Here is a 21,597-nt window from a genome sequence, read left to right as displayed (position 1 = left end):
AACTACTCATATGTATTATTTAAATAAGTCACATAATTCATTAAAAATGTTCTGTAACCAAAACTACACATAGATGATCTTTTTCAATTACCAAAATTCCTCTAAATCAATTTGGAAATAAACTTTCTCCTTACCTAAATTAGGCAAAGACAATGCTTGAGACTGGGCATTACAAAAGGTTAGGTTGATAGAGAAGCCAACAAGCCAATAGGCCAAATAAAAATGGGTCGGGCCGGCTCAATCCAGTGAACCTATCCTATTGTTAGCCCACAAGCTCATTACCCAGGCTTTCCTTACCTGAACCCGTTTGACATACAAACCGGATGATAGCCACATTCCACACCCTTCGGATCCTTATCCTACTATCCGAATATCCGATTCCGATAGACCGAGCAAAAAAAGAAAAATCAGAAACTGGAAACACACAAACACAAAAAAGAGAATTCAAAAATCATAAAATGAACTATGAATCTCCTCGCCAATTCAATGAACACCATTTCCCCCTCACTACTTTTCATCCACAAACCATTCCTCACGTACCCAATCAATCTCAACAACAATCAAAAACTCTCACCACGCCGTTTCCAAACGAAATGCTCAGCCTCGACCTCAAACGGCGCCGTTTACGAAATCGACATGGTGAAGAACAAGCAAGGCGTCTACACGCCGAAACAGAAGAAAGTAGTGGTCCTATGGGACCTCGATAACAAACCCCCGCGAGGCCCGCCGTACAATGCGGCGATGTCGTTAAAACAGTTAGCTCAACGGTTCGGCGACGTCATCGACATGTCAGCCTACGCTAACCGCCACGCCTTCATCCACCTGCCCCAGTGGGTCGTACATCAACGCCGAGACCGCAAGGAAGTCGATTTCTTCGAGCGCAAAGGCTTGATCACACCGTCCGATCCTTACATCTGCAAAGTGTGCGGCCGAAAATGCAAGACCAATCTCGACTTGAAGAAGCACTTCAAGCAGCTCCACGAGCGAGAGAGGCAGAAGAAGCTGAATCGAATGAGGTCTTTGAAAGGGAAGAAACGACAGCGTTTCAAGGAGAGGTTTATAAATGGGAACGAGAAGTATAACGAGGCGGCTAGGGATTTGGTTACGCCGAAAGTCGGTTACGGTTTAGCTTCGGAGCTGAGAAGAGCTGGCGTGTTCGTTAAGACCGTTGAGGATAAGCCTCAAGCGGCGGATTGGGCATTGAAGAAGCAAATGCAGCACTCGATGAGTAGAGGGGTTGATTGGTTGTTTTTGGTATCTGACGATTCTGATTTTTCAGATATGTTGAGGAGAGCGAGGGAGGCGAAGTTGGGGACTGTGGTTGTTGGTGATTGGGATAGGGCGTTGGGGAGGCATGCGGATTTGTGGGTACCGTGGGTTCGGGTGGAGAAGGGGGAGGTGGGAGAGAAGGATTTGTTGAGGAAGAAGAAGAGGACGGGGAGCGAGTTTTTGGAGAGGGAGGATGAGTTGTTTTCGGTTAGTAGTTTGGATGAGAATGCGGGGTGGAATGAGACTGATTTGGATAGTCTTGTGGAGGAGATTGTTGGCGCGAGGACGGAGATTAATGGGGTGAGGATTTCGGCTTTTGATGAAGGGGAAGAGGAGGATGAGGATGGGGAGGTGGATTTGTTATGGGATAGTGAGGACGAGGAGGATGATGAGTATTATTAGTGGTTGGTTGGTTATACTTATACAAGGCATGTGCCAATTGATTCTTTTGCTTGAATTAGAACAATTATGTGTAGGGATTGATGGGAAGAGATTGAATGTGGAAGAACTTAATGTGCAGCAATGATGTGGTGCCGTCTTAATAGATTGGATTTTTGTAGGCTGTTTGCATTTGGAGCAATCAGAAATACAGAAATGGTATTTTTCTGCTCTCGCATAATTTAAGTATGTAGCTTTTGTTTGTGCAGAGTTAGTGCAAGCTATAAATTTTGTACTAGTTATTTTATAATGGGAATTGGTACATTACTACAATCTATTCAGGACTATGTTTATGATTTGACTGGTTTCTTTGCATTCGTCTTGGTATGTTGTTTAGTATGTGAAATTTGAATGAGTAAAGCTTGTAGTTTTAATCACATTAGTCGTTTCCAATTTGTCTGCAGAAGAAAAGGTTTTCCACCATTATGCATATCTAGGCAGATAAGAGTAATTTTTTGTTGCTTCACTTTTTTAAACGGTGATTGTATTGGTTTTGTCTTGATCTCATAATATCATATGCTTGTTTTGTATGCTGTTGCTACTATTTATTTCTTAGTGACTTAAAAGTTAACGTAAAAAATACTGATTAAAAAACAAAGTTCATGTTTAAACTAGCTCCTAAGGTGATTGTAGTCATGTTAAGATAAAGAATAAGGAAGTAAATGGAAATTAGTGCCTAGTGGCTATGGAAAGTGCATGTAGCAGAAAGGTTTTGAGGGAAGACTGGGGCAGTGATTCTTTCTAGGATGCATCCCTACATTGAAGTGGCATTTTGTTGAAAGTGGTCTTGATGATTTAACTTGATGGAATTGAAGACATTGTTGAGTTATAGACTAAGGAATTGAAATCCTAAACTATCATATTTCTACTACTATAATGAGGGGTTGCAAAAAAAAATTCTAGAGACGTTAATGATAAAGTAGTTGTAGAAAACGTGTAGATGAAAATATCCTCTGTGACATACTATAGATGTATAGATTTATAGTGCCTCTGAATTTGACTAAAACCTTAAGGGGCCTACGTAAAATTCTGTCACATCCTCTCCTTTCTCCCAACCCGAGATTGTGGAAGATGGTATAGGACTATACGTGCACTGTGCCGGTGTGATCAGCTTCAGCAAGTGTGGAGTTCAGATCCTAGATTTGACAACTGAAGATCAGAAGGGTCGGGGTCTATTGCTGATCTGATGGGGTTGGTGTTGGTGCAGCACTCTTCACAATGGTTGCTTGGTGTCTTTGGCAAAGGAGAAACAGAGTAAGGATGGATCAATCTTCTTGGGACCTCTCACAGGTGATGTCAGGGGCAAGGGAGCTGCTACAGGAGTTTTTGGTGGTTCATGACTCTCCCTCAAAGCCGAGACTACACTACCAACCAGTTAGATGGTGTCCTCCTTTTATGGCTGAGATTGCAGTTGCATTGCCAGCATTTTATGCGTTACCTGTCCAATGATATCAAGAAGTTGCTTTCCGTTTAAAGTTTTTCTTCATGGTTTTTATATCCAAAATCAAGCCAGTAAAACTATTTTTTTTCGTCGATACTTAGGAGGGTGGAGTTTCCTCGGTTTCAATCTCTAAAAGAGTAAAAAAAATATCCTTACAACATCAATTTAAATGAATGAAGATTTTGTTTTAGATTGGAAAGTAAATTCAAAGGATGTGTTTTGTAGTGCATTGGCACTATCAGAAAAGTTATTTAGGAGGCTTAAAGTTCTGTGGGGACCGGATCTGAGCACTTCTTCTACTGGACGAGTAGACTCAGACTCAACTAGTTCAATACAATGAATTTGTAGAAAGTGGGACAAAAAACTAGGCTTTAGTACATGGACAATGGTCAATATGGTGTTCATAACCATCAAATATAGATGAACTGAGATTATCTAAGAAAGTTTGTCCTCGGCTCAATCCGAGGAACTTTGTAATAATTATTGAATGAGGATGGTTGCCTGAATTCCCCCCCCCCCCCTTTAGGATCTGTTTTTTCCTATTATATAGTCCTCTCTAAACGATCTTTTCTTTCTACTTGTTGATCATCCAAGTCTTTACCTGACTACCGTCTCATCAGCCACCTTACCAAACTTCCTGTGAGTTGCAGCAACCAAGGTAGCACTATTCAGAGGTCATTTCTCCATTAATGCAGCCAGAATGTTAGTTGTGCGCATTTAATGTGAAGGTGACAGTTTTTCCTTGAATTGCTCCTCCACCATGTTTCCATGGATGGTTCATCAGACTTGTCTTTTTCTTGGGGTACTTAGGGAGGCCGCTTTTGGTGGCATGTTGCCCTTCCTTTCTGTGGTCTCGGATGGCTGAGGACAAGATCGTCCTCGGCGATATTTCTTGGCAACTTGGGCTTTCTACGCTCATCCTCGGATGATTCTTCATCCTTGGCGTGGGCCTTGGGCTTAATATAAAGTGGGCTGGGGTCGTCAAATTCTTAGGCCTACAATAGCCCCTCAAAATCCTGCTGTCCGGATCCTTGGACGGGGAGGAGGATTTTGATGTCCTTGGGCCTTTGTCATGGCTTGTCTAATCTTGTCCTACATCAGCGCTAGAGTCTTTTCACCTGTCCAATGCACGTTTCTGGTGCCTCGATATACGGCGCGTACCCATATTAAATTCGGATGGCTCTATACTCCCCACGTTCAACGGTGTGATAATAATCTGACGATGGAGATTTTTTTCTTTTATAGGCGGGAAACCCGCCACAGTTATTTTTGATTGAGGGTATAAATACTCATTTGAACCGATTTGCCTCTTTACTTTTGCATTCAAGAGTTTTTGCGCACACACTCTGAATCCGGTCAAGTCTCCAACCAACTCGCGTCTCTTCGCAGCATAAAAAGCCTATCCTGAGAGCCTTTTCTTATTTCTGTAAGTTTTTTTCTTACTCTATCTCGTGCTTTCCCCTTCTGATTTTCTTTTCCCTTATTCTTCTCTTTCTTTCGCTCTTTCCTGAGTCTCTCAGTCGCTCTTTAAGATGGGTAGGTTTAAGAAGTTGGTTGAGTCTGAGGAGACAATGGAGAAATTCATCACCGATTATAGGATACCCAGTAACGTGGGCCTGAGGTACTGTGAAGAGAGGGATTGGTATATCAGGAGGGAGGTGGGTGAAGTAGTGATTCCCATAATTGCCTTCCTTGAAGACGGTATGAGAATCCCTATGGGGCCAATGATGAGGGATTACTTAGGCACTTCCGATTAGCCCCTACCCAGTGCACCACTAACGTGTTTAGGATCCTGAGTTGCGTGGATGCCTTAAACGAGAAGATAGGGTTGCGGTTAACCCATCACGATGTAAATTGGTGCTACAACCTCTAACACCTAAAGGGTAAGTCCTATTACATGAAGACGAGGGAAGATAAGATTCGGCTTATTCAGTGCCTCCCCGAGTCTAGTAAGAGCTGAATAAGGACTTCTCATAGTGTCTGGGGAGTGGCATAACGGCTTTCATTGTCTAACAGAGGAGGGGACACCAGGTGGGGTGCCTAGAGTAGGAGAGGACTTGATCTTTGTGTTATTGTAGTTTGCATTGTTTGGTTCCTAATATGAACGTGCTTTCTTTTTTGCAGATCCACACACTTTCGGACGATACTTCCATTTGGTCAACAAGGAAGACTTGGAGACCGTACTAAGGGTAGAGATCTTTGGGAACGAAGCCGACAATCAAGTTAGGGTTGCTCATAAGATCCTCAGGTACGACCCGATCCAAAAGTCGTTCGTGGCTCCGATGTACGTGATTAGAGCCAAAAATCCTCGACTTCGTAAAATCAACGTAGCGGAGCACGAGTTTTTACTCCCTGAAAGGTCTCCTATCCCAAAAGGCGTCCCATTGCTAGGCCTTCTTCATCCTGTCAGGTTGTAGAGGACGAGGGAGAAAGAGCCGTGAGAGAAGAGGAAGTTGCTGATTTGGGTCCGTCCGAGGACAAATTTGGCGCTTTCAACCAAGTGAATCCGTTCGAGGACCCCTCTGGTGACCTAGGCGACCCTAATTTGACCGAAGCGGATATCCTGTCAGAAGGGATTTCTTCTCAGGTCGAAATGGGTTTCAAGAGGAAGTCTCAGACCAACCTGTTCGATCTGATTGAAGGCCAGCTGGGAAAAGATGTGCCAGGGAAGCAACAATCTAAGCTTCCTCCTCCTTAACCAAGCCTCAGCCCGTGCAGACTAGGTCACCTTCCGTGCAGCCGACCTTGACTCCTCAGTTTGAGTCGCTAATCCGAAGAGGAAGAGGTCATCCAAAAGCAAAGATCCAATGGACAGGGGGAGATCTCACTCTTCCTAGAAGGAGGATGAAGCCCGATGACCCTCCATGCAGTTAAGGATTGGGCACCAGGGCCAGGAAAATGCGGTCACCCGGCAGTTCGAGCCCCAAGCCTAGCTGCCTTCCGCCATTCTTCATAGGGAGCCCTTGACAGATGACGCCTCCCTTAGGGACTTCTGAGGGGGCGAAGGCGCTTACGTGACCAATGCCCTGAAGAGGTCCTGCTACTCCCCACCGCTTGGCCAAAGCTGGGGGGCTTGAAGAGGCAGAAGGTTGTCCTTAGCCTCAAGAGGTACCTGGGTATGGTGAGACCTCTGATACTTGTGCCTTCGTTGAGTTTTGTTCATTATTTCCCAACTTACTGTGTGCTTGTTTCGATTGGCAAGCTGTCCAGGCCACTTTTAGGTTAGAGGAAAAGGCCAATAACCAGAGCAGGGCCCTAAATCAGGAGCGCGACAAGTAGGCTGGGGTCGTCAGATTCTTAAGCCCACAAGTTCTTTTAGTAGAAATTGTCAAATGTTTGATAATTTTGCTAAAGAGTCTTTTTTTTTTTTTTTTTGAAATGAAGAATCTTTTTTTTTTTTTTAGTCATTTGCTAAAGAGTTTTAACTATTAACTTTTAGAGGGCCTTAAATTGAAAGAAAAATTTCTATAATTCACCCTTCATATTCTATAAATGTAGGAGTTTAAAAGCTTTATTCATTTTAATTTGTCAAATACTTAAAAAGATAAAATTTTAAAAATTTGTCAAATACTTAAAATGTTAAAAAGTGTTTCAAGTAAATTCTATATTGCAAAAGATTTTTTTTTTTTTTTTAATGAAAGAAATGAGTTTTATTACTATAAAGTATAAACTCAACTAGATACATCAATGAGCAATTATGAGCTGCCACATTAGCTACTCGTCCGAGACGCTAGAGATCTTATAAGTCATAACATTCAATTCTACTAGACATGAACTTTACTGATATCTGCAATAAGATTGCCCAGCCACAATTGGGTCATAGTCATTTGCTAAATAACCACGATAGCTTGTAGTGAAATATTAGCAAATAGCCATGATAGCCTGTAGTGAAATATTAGCAAATAGCCATGAGAGCTTGTAGTGAAACGTAATATCAAGGGCAAACTGCAATACCAAATGGATTGAAGATAATTAATAAAGGAGATTTAATCAATTGAATTCAATAAAAAAATATATTAATAAAAGATTTTTTTTTTTTTTTTTTAAGACCAGATGAATAGTAGTTAATGGCCAAATGGCTTAGGAGCAGTTGTTCTCGTTATTTGTATTTTTTAAAAATATGTGTAAATGAAAAAGTGTGTAAAAATATGTATAATATCATTTAATAACTTAAAAATGTTGCTTAAAATCAAGTACTAAACGATCCATTTGGATAGAAATTATTTTACTGAAATTAAAAATTAAAAATATTATAACAAAATAATTTTTAAATGTGTAAATAGTGTCGTGGGACTTATTTTTTATTAAAAATATTTGCTTGTAAAGATTGTGAATTCTTTAAACAGTACACGATCATGGCAGAATTGGTCAACAACTAAAGCTGAAAAGGAAAAAGAAAAAGAAAAAGAAAGCTGAAAACGCGCTGAAGAATAAAACGTGGACGGACGTGTATCCAAACGGATACTAAAACGGAAGGCCACTTAAATTTTCAATCCACTTGGCTCGGCAGCTTCGCAAGAGAGAGAGAGTCACAGAGACTCATTTTCATTCTTGTTAATCAAATCACTACTGACACTGTATTGGAACGCTTCACTCAGTCATTCGAAATTCCACAAAGTGAAACACACACATAATCTTGAACAAATGGAGCAGAGGAGAGAGAGGCAGAGAATTGAGAGAACAGAGAGAGCAGCAAGGAGAGATCAGACGCAGAGAAAATGTCTCTCATCTGCTCGACAAAATGCCCTCACTACTAACACTGACACTGACATTATTAGCACCCTACCGGACTCTCTCCTCTCCCACATCCTCTCTTTTCTCCCAATCCGAGACTCCGTGGCAACAAGCATTTTGTCGAACAGGTGGAGGTCTATCTGGACTCTCGTCCCTATTCTTTGCTTGGACCAGAGAGAACTTACAAATAAGGAGGAGGGGGATCAAAAGTTGAGGTTTGTGGATATAGTGTTCAGAATCTGGACTCTTCGAAACGCCATTTCCAATCCCACGCCCCTACGCAAATTGGGCATTTGTTGGCATCACAATTGTCTTCCCTTCTATGTCGACACATGGCTCCGTGCCACCAATCTGCGTGATTTGCAACAGCTCTTTCTCTCAATATTGACTTCTTTTAAGACACCTTTCGAGTTGCCCCGTAGTCTCTACTTTTCTACAAAACTAGTGTTTCTGGAATTTGTAGGTGATATTAATCTAAACCCTCCTCCTGCTTGTGCGTTCCCATGTCTCAGGATTCTAGGACTTAGAGGTGTAATATTTGCAAACCAAGACTCTCTCTCTACCTTCCTCACTGCCTGCCCGCTCCTCCACTATTTGTCCCTCACATTGTTTGGTATAAATTTGGAACATTTGGACGGGTTCAGTGTCACTGTACTCGTGCCTACGCTGAAAATATTATATTTAGATTGGCAAGTTAGGTCTCCTTCCTACAAATTCCATATAAACACCCCAGCTCTTGAGTACTTTCATTTCACAGGTTTTTTGAACGGGGATTATGTGTTAGAAAACCTCCACTACTTGGTCGAATGTGTGCTTCGATTTGAGCAACGCACTTCATTGAGTATTGAAAATTACGCGAAGAAATCATGGGACTTCATGAGACCACTCTGTAATGTTATTTCCATGGAATTGAGCACAATTACCGCACAGGTCACACTACATTTTCATGCTCCAATAACTCTCTATCATTAATTAACTCGCTAAATACTAAATAATTTTGTGGTAGTGCAGATCCTCTGCTATGATTCTAATCATGAAGATGGTCCCACATTTTATAATTTGTCCTCCTTGAAATTTTTTGGTGGCATTTCGTCAGAGTGGTATGTGTGGGATGGAGTGCGACTCTTGCTTTATCAGGCTCCAAAGCTACAAACACTTTCATTTGAAAAGGCACACTTGCTTGGTTCAAATCTTAGACCTAAACGCTTGGAGAAGCCACGGGATGTTCCTGAATGTCTGTCATCACACCTTACTACTTGTCATTATAAAGGATTTGATGGGAAAGAGGAAGAGATGGAACTTGTTAGACAAATTCTGAAGGCAGCGAAAGTATTAAAGTCAATGAAAATTACTGTTAACGGTTATCTAGACTCAAAGAAGCTTCGTGTTTGCAAGGAATTGAGGAAGCTTCAAAGGAGCTCTCAGGATTGTGAAATTGCATTTGATGAAGGACGTTTCACATAATGTGGCATTTTATCTCGTCCCTCTTGGATATTGCATGTGACCTGCTTTGCTTTAATATCTTTGTGTAATTCATTTTGCTGCCTTTGCTATGTCAGACTTTATTCCTATGGTACAGTAAAAAATGCTTGAAGATTTAATTTGTATTTGCCATCTCCTTCAGTTATGCCAGTTTAGCATGTTTTCAATTCAGGATTTTCCCCCCTGGTATAGCATATACTTACTGATCTCTTGTTCTCCCTGAGCTTTATTAAAAATTTATTTTATTATAATTTCCAAACATACTTGCTGATTCCATGTTCTCCCTGATGCAATACCGTGTTAATATATTGGATTTTTGTAGAAATTAGCACCATGTGTGCTACTGGAATGTTTGCTTGGCTGTTTGCACTTGAAGAAGCAAAGCTGTTATTCCCATCACTGATTGTAGCAATCAGGATTAGAGAAATGGTATTTTTCTGTCCTGCCTAATCTATGCATGTTGCTTTTGTTTGTGCAGTGTTAATAAAAGCTATAAATTTCGTAGATATTTAATCATGAGAATTGGTGCAATAATGCAATCTATTCAGGACTAGTTTATGCCCACATAATTTATTTCCTATTTGTCTGCAGAAGAATTAATGTTAACTAGACTTGGTTACCATAAGAAGCAAAGGATTGGAACAATTATTCATCGTACATTTATGCATATCTAGGCTGATAACTGATAAGAGGAATTATTTGTTGCTTCACTTTTTTAAACAGTGGTTTGAATGGTTCTGTCTTGGTGTCCTGATATTATGTGCTGGTTTTAAATGTTGTTGCTATTTTTTTTTTTCTTGATTTCTTAAAAGTTCATGTAAAAACCATTTATCTAGCTCCTAAGGTGATTGTAGTCATATTAAGATAAAGACTGGATAAATAAATAGGAAAAAAGAAATTAGTGCTTAGTTAACTATGTTACAGATTGAGTGGCAAGTGTATGTAGCAGAAAGGTTTTGAAGGAAGACCAGGCCAGTGATTTCTATAAGATGCAGCCCTATATGAGGTTGCATTTTTTAGAAAGTGGTCTTGATGACCTTAACTAGGTGGAATTAGAGGTGTTGTTGAGTTTTACAGTAAGGAATTGAAACCTAAACTTTTATATTTGTACTACTATAAAGAGGTTTCAAAATAAAACTAAAGATGTTAATGCTATATTAGTAGCATTGGAAAAATAAAAGGGATTGTTATACTTCTTACACTTTAAATATCACATTTCATGAAGATTTCAAATATTGAATGTATGAGCTGACTTCTATTTGGGCATAACATTCTTTCGTTCAATGTTGGGATTGTTACTTTTGGCCCATTACTCCCTTAATAAAAGAACACATATAAGGTTACTCTTTTTGGGAGATGTCTTTGGATGTCAAAAACCTTTTAACAAGTAAAAACTAAGGGTAAAACCTGTTCCAGTTCCCAGTTTTGGAGGTTTTTTTGAGGTTGAATTGCCAGTTTTGACCGGTTTTAAGTATTTCAATTTTTTGAATGTGGACCAGACCTGTATAGATCCCAGTGACTGATCGGTCTGATCCAGTTTTTGAAAAGATTGATTGCTTTTTTAAAATCCATTGAGTTCGTGTATGACTTATAAATAAAAAATAAAAAAAACTTCGCTCATAATGGTCCCAATTATCCTGAAGCTAGGATTATGATCATATAGTTAATTTGAATCTTTTCCCTGTATTTTCCATAGTCTTCCTCATAAACACACCAATTAAAGAAACAAATAGTAACGACAATGTTGGCTACTTCAATTGGTGTTCAGTTGAAAATGTGAGATAGAAGTTTTTCTGTTGATGATGTTTTATCATGCCATGCATACCTTTGAACATTCTTGAAGCTTCAAAAAATAAAAGACCATCTATTTGCAATTCCTACCAGATGATCAAGGTTAACCGCAGGTCCACAAATCAAGCTTGTTTGACACGTCTAACATCATATGTATTCATTTGTAGTATGAAGCATGTCTAGTTCTGGATGTATGTGTTTGGCTATTTGCTTTGAAGGTCCAAATCTGTTCTTCCCATCACAAACTACAGTATTTCTTTTCACCATAAAACTCTACAAGGTTAATGCTCAAGGACTTCAGGTCTGCAAATATGGTATTCATCTGCTTCAAATTGTTTAAGTATGTTTATTTTGTTTGTGTAGATTTAATTAGTAAAAAAGCCTGAAGATTAGCTGATTGAGGACTTAGTCTTGATTTAAGCAAAGATGCTCCTCTGAAGCTGGAGTGAATTAATTACGCAAATCATTAATAATGAGACTTGGTACACTTTTTGTATGTTGTTAACACAAAAACTATGATGCATGTTTACAACTTCCTGAAATTTGAATTAGTATCAAAAAGGTGCTTAGTGAACTCATTTGTTAAGATGTGTATGTGCAAGAATTAACATTAACTGGCCTTAGCATTTGTATTTTCCATTGGGAGTAAAGCCTACTATTAGGGATATCTATTCAGGAAAAAAAAGGGAAAAAGAAAAGGAAGTAATAAAAAAAAGGCCATATAGGAAAATAAAAAGTAGGAAAATAAAGATAAAACCTAGAAAGCATGAGTGTGGCTCCTGGGCTGCCGCACCTGCACCAGACTTGCCCTGATGCGGCGTCTAGCATCCAACATGCCGATTTGCCTTTCTTTTCTTTTCTTTTCTTTTTTCCTTTTTCTTTTTTTTGATTTGGCCCGATTCATTTCGATTCGGGCAGAAATGGCCGATTCACTTCGATTCCAGCAGAAACGGCAGATACGGCCACCTAAATGGGCCACTGGCCACCATTCTTCTGCTTCATGTGGCGTTGTGAAAAAAAAAAGAAAAAAAAAAAAGATGATGATGATGATGAGAAGACACAAAGAAATGGTTAGAACTTAGAAGAGGCAAGAAAGAAGAATAAAGTTTTATAACAAAAGAATATGATGAGAAGACACAAAGAAATGGTTAGAACTTAGAAGAGGGTAGGAAGAAAAATAAAGTTTTAAAACAAAAGAATATAAATTAAGTAGGTGAGAAAGTCAATTGTTTCACGTGGGTGGGCTTGGAAATTGGAAAATGAGCAAAGGAACCTTCTTGGAAGGTGGTTTTTTGTTTACAATTACCAAAAATATTGATTTTATTAAAAAAAATCATAAATAATTGTTTTTTTAATAATAAACTCTACCCCTTTATTTGAATTTTTTACATAAAAAATATTAAATTCACTATATAAAAATATTTTTAATAATTTTTTAATCGCCGCACCTGCACCCTACTTTTTCAAAAACTACCGAGTCCTACACCCACACTCGCACCCGCACCCGAATCCGGAAACACACCCGCGCTTCATAGGATAAAACTTAGGAGTTAGCACCAAGGCTTGCTTGGTATCAACACCAAGCATAAGAAAAACTACTAGGAGTCAGCAACTAAGTTGGCACTTGGCACCAAACCTTGATGACAATTTCAATTGAAACTTTATGAATCAAAATAATCTCCTTTTGGTAGGAGTACAATATTTTGCTTAAATTTGTGTACTAAACCATAATTCTAATTGGTCTAAGAAACCCTACTTATTGAATTATAAAAATAACTTATTGAATTATAAAAATAATGTTGGCTTTAAATAAAATACTAATAAACCTAATAAAATACTAGGACCTAAAAATAAAATACAATTTTGACCAAAAAATTCATTTTTCTTGTAAAATTAAATAATACTAAATTATAATAAATAACTCTTTGAGCCTTCCGCATCAGATTGGTTCTGTCTTGATGACATAATATTAATCGCTGGTCTTGATTGTTTTTGCTATTTCTGTTTTTAATTACTTAAATTATTGTGTAAATCAGCCCAGATAACTAGTTTTTGGTGATTTTAATCATGCAACTATGCAAGGATGAAGAGTGGATAAATGAATGGGGAGAGAAAAATCAATGCCAAGTGTAAAGCTTGAAAAGGAGCTACATGTATATTTTGAGGGAAGACAGGACCACTGATTTTCTAGAACATGATGGCGTGGCTGAAGCTGCAATTTGTAAATAGATTTGTCTAGATAGCCTTAACTAGATGATATTAAAAGCTTTGTTGAGTTTTAGACCAAGATACAAGGAATTGAAAGCTATAAACTATTAATACATTTCTATTACTAATAGTGACGTTCATATATTATTTGTAGATTTTTATGTTAAAATAGTGGGAGAAAAGGTTTAGAGTGTTTAGATGAAACTAGAATACCATTTTGTCTGCTTAGGGTATGTTTAAATACTGCTTATTTTGCTAAAAATTAAAAATTTATTGCTAAGAACACTAGAAAAATATTTTTTATTGCCGAAAATTACTATTCACGCATTTTCATCCCTTGGCTGGTCCATGAATAGTACCATGGGACCAGCCAAAAAAAAAAAATGCAACACACGCAAACGCAACCCAGTCGCTACGCAAACGCACACTTAAAGTACACTCAATACACACACGAAATTATGTACTGCCCTCAGCCCCAATAATGTTTTGAATACTTTAGGTATGTTTTGATACTGTCTATTTGCTGAAAACTAAAAATTTATTGTTAAAAACACTATAGCAAAATAATTTTTAAATATATAAGTAGTATTGTAAGACCCAAATTTATATTGAAATTTGAGTTTGAATGACTTTTGTGGGTCCATAAACAGTACCCACAAACCCACAGACAAAACGCAGAAGGCAAGAATTAGGCAAAACGCCCAATCCAAACTCACGCTTTATTGGAGTTCTGAGAGCATGATTATGTATTTTACTTGACTTTTCTGGAACAGATTGTAGTTTCATTTCTGTGGTCTGATTCACTGGCCTTTAGGCTGTCTGAACTCTACCACGGAATTGAATCATTTAGAGATTCAGAGAATACATCAGCCATTGTTGCTTTTCCCTCTAAAGTACATGTCATCTATAGGGCGGTAAAGCCTAATTCTTCTTCAGATGACTTTGTTCATCAATAATCTTAAATGACTTGCATAAAACATTAGGTTAGGGGTTAACAGGGGTTAGATTACTTCATCATGATGATACTTCTCACGTAGTTCTTTTTGATGTAGTTTCATTATGTGATGCAGACCTTTGGACTCTCTTGCACTCCCAAATTGTTAAATACATGATTATTTATCTGTAATTTCAATCAAGTTTTATTAGTTCAGAATTTTGAACCCACAATCTTAGCAAGATAGTGCTGAAGGTCATCTTTGGTCTAAGGCTTAAGGTCAGGAGCAAAGAAAGCAAGTTTGAAACATGTCTAAAACTAAAAAAGGCAACCTATTAAAAGAATCAACTTATGACTTAATTAGTCAAAAATCGACTGAAGTAGACCAAATTAGACCAAATGGATCTAAATGGACCAAACAAAACCAATATAAACCGAAGTAGATTGCATGTAGTAGAAAGGTTTTGAGGGAAGACCAGGTCAATGAATCCTCTTTATGAATAATCCTATGAAATCAAATGGATTGGAGATAAGTGAATTCCAGTTAACTCAATTAGTAAAATCTTTGATGGTTGAATAAGATATCTGTGGTTTAATCTCTGCTTACATAAAAAATTGATTAGTGTTTTAGTCTAATGATAAAGAGCTATCATTAATAACAGACCCTATAAATTGCAACTCTCTAAAATAAAGAATTAAAGATAATTAATAAAGAAGATTTTATCAATGAAATTCAATTAAAAAAATAAAACAATAAATAACCATTTAAAAAAAAAACAACACACCAATAAAAGCTAATGACCTAATCGCTTAACTTTGAACTTTTCACTGTGACCGAAGTGGTTTTGGATTGCCAATTAAGACCAGGTCACTTAATTTAAGAAATGTTACGTTCACAATATTTTTACAATACTTTTATAACAAATTTTAAGTGACAAGTTTGTATGGACAGTTATTATTTGAGATGTGAATTCAAATTTAAAACCCATAACAACTTAAGAAATTGTTGTGAAACCCTCCACTCACCCTCCTTCTCCTCGTTCCAAACGGGCTAAGAGAGAGTCAGAGACTCCTTTTCTTTCTTGTTAATCAAATCATTACTGTACAGTCTTCTCTTCTGTACCCGCCCACAATTGAAACCCTTCTTCACTCAGTCACTCAAAATTCCCATAAAGCGAACCACACACATATTGAACAAAAATGGAGCAGAGGCAGAGAATTGAGAGAGCAAAAAGGAGAGATCAGAAACAGAGAAAACGCCTCTCAACTGCTCGACGAAATGCCTTCACTACTAACACTGACATTATTAGCGACCTACCAGACTCTCTCCTCTCCCAAATCCTCTCCTTTCTCCCAACACGAGACTGTGTCGCCACAAGCATTTTGTCGAGCAGGTGGAGGCCTCTCTGGACTCTCGTCCCTGCACTTCACTTGGACCAGAGAAAACTTACACAGAATCGAAATTATAGTTTGGCAGATATAGTTTCTGGAATCTGGACTGTTCGAGACGCCATTTCCAATCCCATGCCCCTACACAAATTGATCATTTATTGGTATCAAGATTGTCTTCCCTCCAATGTTAACACATGGCTTCGTGCCACCAATCTGCGTGATTTGCAAGAGCTCGATCTCTACATATATACTGATGTTCACCAACCTTTAGAGTTGCCCCGCAGTATCTATTTTTCTACAACATTAGTGGTTCTGATATTGATGACTTCAATTCTTCTCAATCCTCCGCCTGCTTGTGTGTTACCATGTCTCAGGGTTCTAGTACTTACGCGTGTTAAATTCGCAAACCGTGACTCTCTCTCTCTCTCTCTACCTTCCTCACTGCCTGCCCGGTCCTCCTCACTATGTCCCTCACAATGTATGATGTAAATTTTGAACATTGGGACGAGTTCAATGTCGTTGTACTCGTACCTACGCTTAAAACATTACGTTTACATTGGCACGTTCAGTCTTCATCATACAAATTCCAGATAAAAACCCCGGCTCTCGAGTACTTTAATTTTAGAGGTTTTTTTGAATGGGGATAATGTGGTGGAAAACCTCCCCAATGTGGTTGAATGTGTCCTTCAATTTGAGCAATGTGTTTTGATGGATATTGAAGATTATGCAAAGAGAGTACGGGACTTCATGGGACCACTCTGTAATGTTATTTCCATGGAATTTAGCACAATTACCGCACAGGTAAGATCACACTATATTTTTCATGTTCTAACTCTCTTATCATTAATTAATTTGCTAAATACAAAATAACATTGTTGTGAGTTGTGACTTGGTGAAATTTGTGATTGTTATGTGGTCGTGCAGATCCTCTGCCATGATTTCAATCGTGAAGATGGTCCCGCATTTTATAACTTGTCCTCCTTGAAATTATTTGGTGGCATTTCGTCTGAGTGGTATGCGTGGGATGGAGTGTGACTCTTGCTTTATCGGGCTCCAAAGCTACAAATACTTTCATTTGAAAAGGCACACTTGCTTGGTTCAAATCTTAGACCTAAACGCTTGGAGGAGCGACTGGATGTTCCTGAATGTCTGTCGTCACACCTTACTACCTGTCATTATAAAGGATTTGAAGGGAAAGAGGAAGAGATGGAACTTGTTAGACAAATCCTGAAGGCAGCAAAAGTATTAAAGTCAATGAAATCTCCGTATTGTCAAATATTATTGCGTGTCTTTGTGTGTTGAGAGTGACAAATTCTTGATGTCTATCTTTTTTTTTTTTTTTTTTTTTTTGAAACAGATTATCCAGGACCATGATTTTTTCCTGGATGAATGTCTCAGTGAAAATTTGCTTCTTTTTCCTAAATTATTGAAGGTTAGTACTATTTTTTATCAGCAAAGCTTGAGTGAAACTTTAGTTTCATTTTTTTTTTTTTTTGATAATCAACTCTAGTTTCATTTTGGATCTACAAGTAAGATGATTGATGAATATTATGCATTTATAACTCCTTATCAGCATGTTTGGCCTTGAAAATTTGTGAAGAGCACATATCATAGTTAAAGAGCTGTAGGTTTAAAAGAAACCATACTATACATTTTCTTTGTATTCAAGCCATTTAAAGACCTTAATTGTTCATGATATTATTATAAACTACTAACATCTTTGACTTGAGATGTCAAGTTATCAAAATCTGAAATTTTCATTTGAAAACGGACGTAATCCAATAATCACTAAGCCGCACCAGTAAAAGATTGTTGTTGAAAACGAGGAAGACAATTAATTGTTATGTTGATATTAGGAACTTGATTTCCAATTTTCTTTTGTTAGCTTTGGGGTTTATTCTTAATAGTTAGATTTTTCAAATGCAGAAGGTGGAAAAGCTGAAATTGATGTGCCTACAGTATGTAGCAGCAACTTAGTGATTGACATCATTTATCATCAAGATTCTCAAGCTAGAAGAATTGTTGGATGGATTAGTTGGGAATTGAAAAAATCCATCAAGGGCAGTTAATTTAACTCCCAAAAGATCTAAGATCCTATTTCTATTCTGTAAGTAAAGTGACACATAGGCATCATTGTTTCTCCATTTGTATGTGTTTCCTGTGTGTATGTGTCTCTCTCTTTCTCATTCACAGTTTTTGTAGCAAATTCAAGAGGGAAGTTAATGTTGAACTTGAGGGCAACATTAAAAATGGAAACGGTGGCATCTTTGGGATTGGGGCTTCTCTTGATAGGGATTTCAAAATTTCCGAGGATGAAACAACATAATTTTTGGGGGATTGGTAGGGTGCCATTATCTATTTCTTCTATAAATAATACTAAAAGTACTTTGGTTTTGTTACTTTCTTTGTAAATTTAGGACTTTTTGAATTTTAGGAGGGAGGGCATAAAATTAGATAGGTGGCATGAGCTGCTTCTCTTTGTAGTTTTTTTTTTTTTTTAATTTTCCCCTCTCTGCATAGTACATATTTTGAGTGAAAAGTACAAGGAAGAGCAACTAGTTATGTGAGATTCATTTGTGACGTGTCATTGTCTCCTCTGTGATCTCCTATAATTAAGGTCATCAATTGAGTGTTTATAAGTTTTTGTTTTCCCCAATGTTTAATTGGTATCTTTCTTATTGTCAATTTGTTTTAAGCAACAGTGGCAACACAGAAAATTTAAGCAGCACAAGTAGGCCAAGGTTGATTGAAAATGAGGACAGGCTTCCTGGAGCTGTGCTGCTTGCAAGGACAAGGCTTCTGGAGAGGTTGAGAGGGGTGCCTCTTTCTGCAAACAGGTCAGTGCTTAATGTGATATGCAATTTGGTATTTTCAAGGGTGAGTTTGGACATTACATGGAAATTATTATCTATTTTTATGCCAAAACTTTCATTATACATCGCAATACCAAGATTGGCAGCCACGAATGCTGTTGATGGTGAAGTTATGAAAGTATTGAATCAATCAATCTGATACCATATTTTCAGGATCAATGATGGATCCAAATTTCTTCTCTGGCTCCACTATTAGATGGACCTCTTTGTGTAAAAACTGGGTTATAGTGACCCAATTAATTCTTATGGAAAGGCCAGAAACATCTTCAACTTTCTTGCAATTAATTATACTGTACATGATGTCCATAATTTAAATTTCTTATGACAAAAGTATTTGACTGGAGGAATTGCATAATGTGTGCGTGTGTGTGTGTATGTTGGATTGTATCTACCTATACCGTTAAGGGATGTATAGCTTATCACAAAACTAGGCCAACCAAGAACAACATAACTGGTTTTAATTGTTTTTAGTTCAAAAAACTGGTTCAAAATGGGATGAAATATGTTCCTTTAAAATCCTAGTTTTAACTTAGGTTCTTTCAAATATACATTCTCTCCAAAATCAAGTTCTGAAAATTTTGATGTTTTCACATGCATATTCTCACAATAAATCTAGTTTTAAATTAGAAATTTTTGCATGCATATTAAGTAAAACTGGTTTTGATATGATTCTAGACAAACTTGAAATAAAATAAAACCAGTTAAGTTTTGTTTTTGGTTCAGCTTGTATTGACACAGTAGAGGTTGTGGCACAACAGTTAAAGGGTTTATCGCTTTTTTCTTTTAATTAGATATGATGTCTTTTTATGTGAGATTGATGTGACATGGTGACAACTGTCCAAATCCATGGATTCCCTTTGGAATCTCCAGAGGAGCCACATCCCTGATTAAGTTGATAACATTTAAAAAATGATGAGTCGCACTAGAGCTCTTTTGTCATGGTTATACTTGCTCCCTCTATCTGAAATTATAAATTGCAATTGAAGTCCAATTAGGCAGTTTGTGATCCTAACTTTGGGGACCCACTATAATTTTGCTCTGAATTCCCCTTTGGAGCATTTGAACTTGGTTTAGTAATTACAATGCCTAATTCTACTGGCTCTCACCACTGGGTTCAATTCCAAGGCTCAGTGAACATCTTGCCCACTTACCAGAGAGAGTATTGTATTCCTTTAATCTCATTTTATGACATAATATTTATAGTGCAGCAATTCTGGCAGTTGAGACAAGACACTGTAATTTATTGTGACAAAATTCTCCTAATATATTTGATTTCTTTTAACAAATGCTGAATTCTATGTTTGTATTCATCAAATGTGCATATATATTCACAAATTATTGGTGAATATCTCTTGTACCACTAAATTTTCTTTGAAAAGGTTGGACTGATTTTAATGGATGGCTTCTTTAATCATTGTGTTTCTCATTCAATTTTGATTTTTGTCGAATGTTTCTTGGGCTTCTGTTCTCTTTATGATATTTCCAGTTTCTTGCACCTCTAAATTCTTTGTTAAATTATTTTCATATCATTAATTGCCATTTGCTGTGAATTTTTGCTGCTGATACTACTGACATCATCCTCACTACTGTTGCTGCTGCTGCTGCTTGTGCTACTATAGACTAATTGCCTGCACGTGGTATTATGGTCTAGACTAGTTGTCAAAATATTTTGAATGTGAAGATCTTTCTTCCCTATTCCTTGAATCAAAATAATAGTCTTGTTTCATTTTTCTTTTTTATTTAGGGGAAGTGGGAGACCTTTGTCAAACCGCACTGAATTAATGCTTGAAGATGGCGTAAGGGAGATTGTTGATGATCTCCCTCAAGCATCAGCAGGTCAGTCAGCTGGAAGCTCAACCATTACTAGCCTGACCTCTCGAATTGAGAGGCAACAATAATTCTTAAAACCGAAGAAGAAGAAGCCACCTGGTCTCAGTCAGGAGGCTCTAGATTGTTTGCACCTGGAGGTTTTCAGCAGCAAGGTGAAGAGGCGTTAGCGAGAGCTTCTCAGGATTGTAGTATATGTCTGGAGATGCGCTTATACGCTTGCCATGTTCCCATAGGTTCCACTCTGCCTGCTTGGGTCCCTGGCTTCGAACTTGTGGTGACTGCCCATATTGTCGTAGAAGTATATAGTAACAAGTCACAACAAAGCATCAAAGAGTTAGATTTTTTTTTTTTTTTTTACTAGAAATGTTTTTGTAATCTGGGTTTCCTACACGTGTGAAAGTTTTGGCACTGACTAAATTATGTCTTTAATTTGTAGTTGTGTGCATATGTAATTATTTGTATCTCCTGCTCTGTTGTACACACACGAGAGAAAATCTGGTCTCATTGTATTTCTGGACTGTTATTTTTGAATTTTGAATACGTGTTTTTGTGTTTTTTACTGTTGTAGATTACCTTTTGATTTCTCTCCTCTATTCAAGAAATTTAGAAGGTATTAACAGTCAAAACCCACAAAACCTATGAATGATGTTGGAAAGACCCAACAAGTGGTATTGCGGCTTGGACACCTATATTTATCTGAAAATAAAATAACATAAATTAAAAATGCTTTTAACCTTTTTTTTTTTTTTGATAAAGTAAAAAAATGCTTTTTACTTGAACATAAATAGAATAGACTACTCGAATGAAAGGAGGAGCGAACAATTATTAAACTTATGCTTTGGTCCCTGTTCTATTTTTTATTTTTATAATTGCCAACATAACATCCATGTATAAAAATTGCACCATGGAAAATCAAACACAACTCAGTTATCCCACCCTTGGCGTGATGTTAATTATGTTAATCCAAACAATTTTCTTTCTTATTATCTTTGTGTTTCTTAGCATCCAAATAGATTTTTGTACTGTAAAGAACTTTGAAGAAAAACTGGAAGAGGCATTAAGTTTTTCCGTCTAGCTGTGTGAAAGAGAAATAGAACGGGGGAATTTGAAAACCGAATATTAAAGAAAAGAGAAGAAGGGGAAAATTTATATATAAATAAATTGATTATGGGATCAAGTAAAAGAATAAATGTTTTTTTTTTCTT

General features: G+C 37.4%; 2 protein-coding genes and 1 pseudogene across 3 annotated transcripts; all 3 read left to right on the top strand.

Annotated features, from left to right (window-relative positions):
• Positions 1-285: 285 nt before the first annotated feature.
• LOC111988758 (uncharacterized) lies at positions 286-6,452 on the top strand. 2 transcript variants are annotated; one of them, XR_010630664.1, is made up of 2 exons: positions 286-1,866; positions 5,273-6,452. XR_010630664.1 is itself a non-coding variant. In XM_024020546.2 (1 exon), exon 1 carries the CDS (start codon positions 466-468, stop codon positions 1,669-1,671), a length of 1,206 nt encoding a protein of 401 aa, XP_023876314.2. In that variant the 5' UTR covers positions 286-465; the 3' UTR covers positions 1,672-2,005. The 2 variants fall into 2 exon arrangements, 1 of the variants encoding a protein (XP_023876314.2); XM_024020546.2 differs by lacking the exon at positions 5,273-6,452 and having other exon boundaries at positions 286-2,005.
• Positions 6,453-7,285: 833 nt separating this feature from the next.
• LOC111988770 (F-box/FBD/LRR-repeat protein At4g26340) lies at positions 7,286-9,572 on the top strand. The gene is made up of 2 exons (XM_024020562.2): positions 7,286-8,812; positions 8,894-9,572. Exons 1-2 carry the CDS (start codon positions 7,793-7,795, stop codon positions 9,344-9,346), a joined length of 1,473 nt encoding a protein of 490 aa, XP_023876330.1. The 5' UTR covers positions 7,286-7,792; the 3' UTR covers positions 9,347-9,572.
• Positions 9,573-17,609: 8,037 nt separating this feature from the next.
• LOC111996238 (probable E3 ubiquitin-protein ligase RHY1A) lies at positions 17,610-20,951 on the top strand (annotated as a pseudogene).
• Positions 20,952-21,597: the final 646 nt, after the last annotated feature.

Source organism: Quercus suber, unplaced genomic scaffold, assembly GCF_002906115.3.
Source record: "Quercus suber isolate HL8 unplaced genomic scaffold, Cork oak 2.0 scaffold_169, whole genome shotgun sequence".
In the NCBI taxonomy this organism is placed as follows: Eukaryota; Viridiplantae; Streptophyta; class Magnoliopsida; order Fagales; family Fagaceae; genus Quercus; species Quercus suber.
This window is presented reverse-complemented; position numbering and strand designations above follow the sequence as displayed.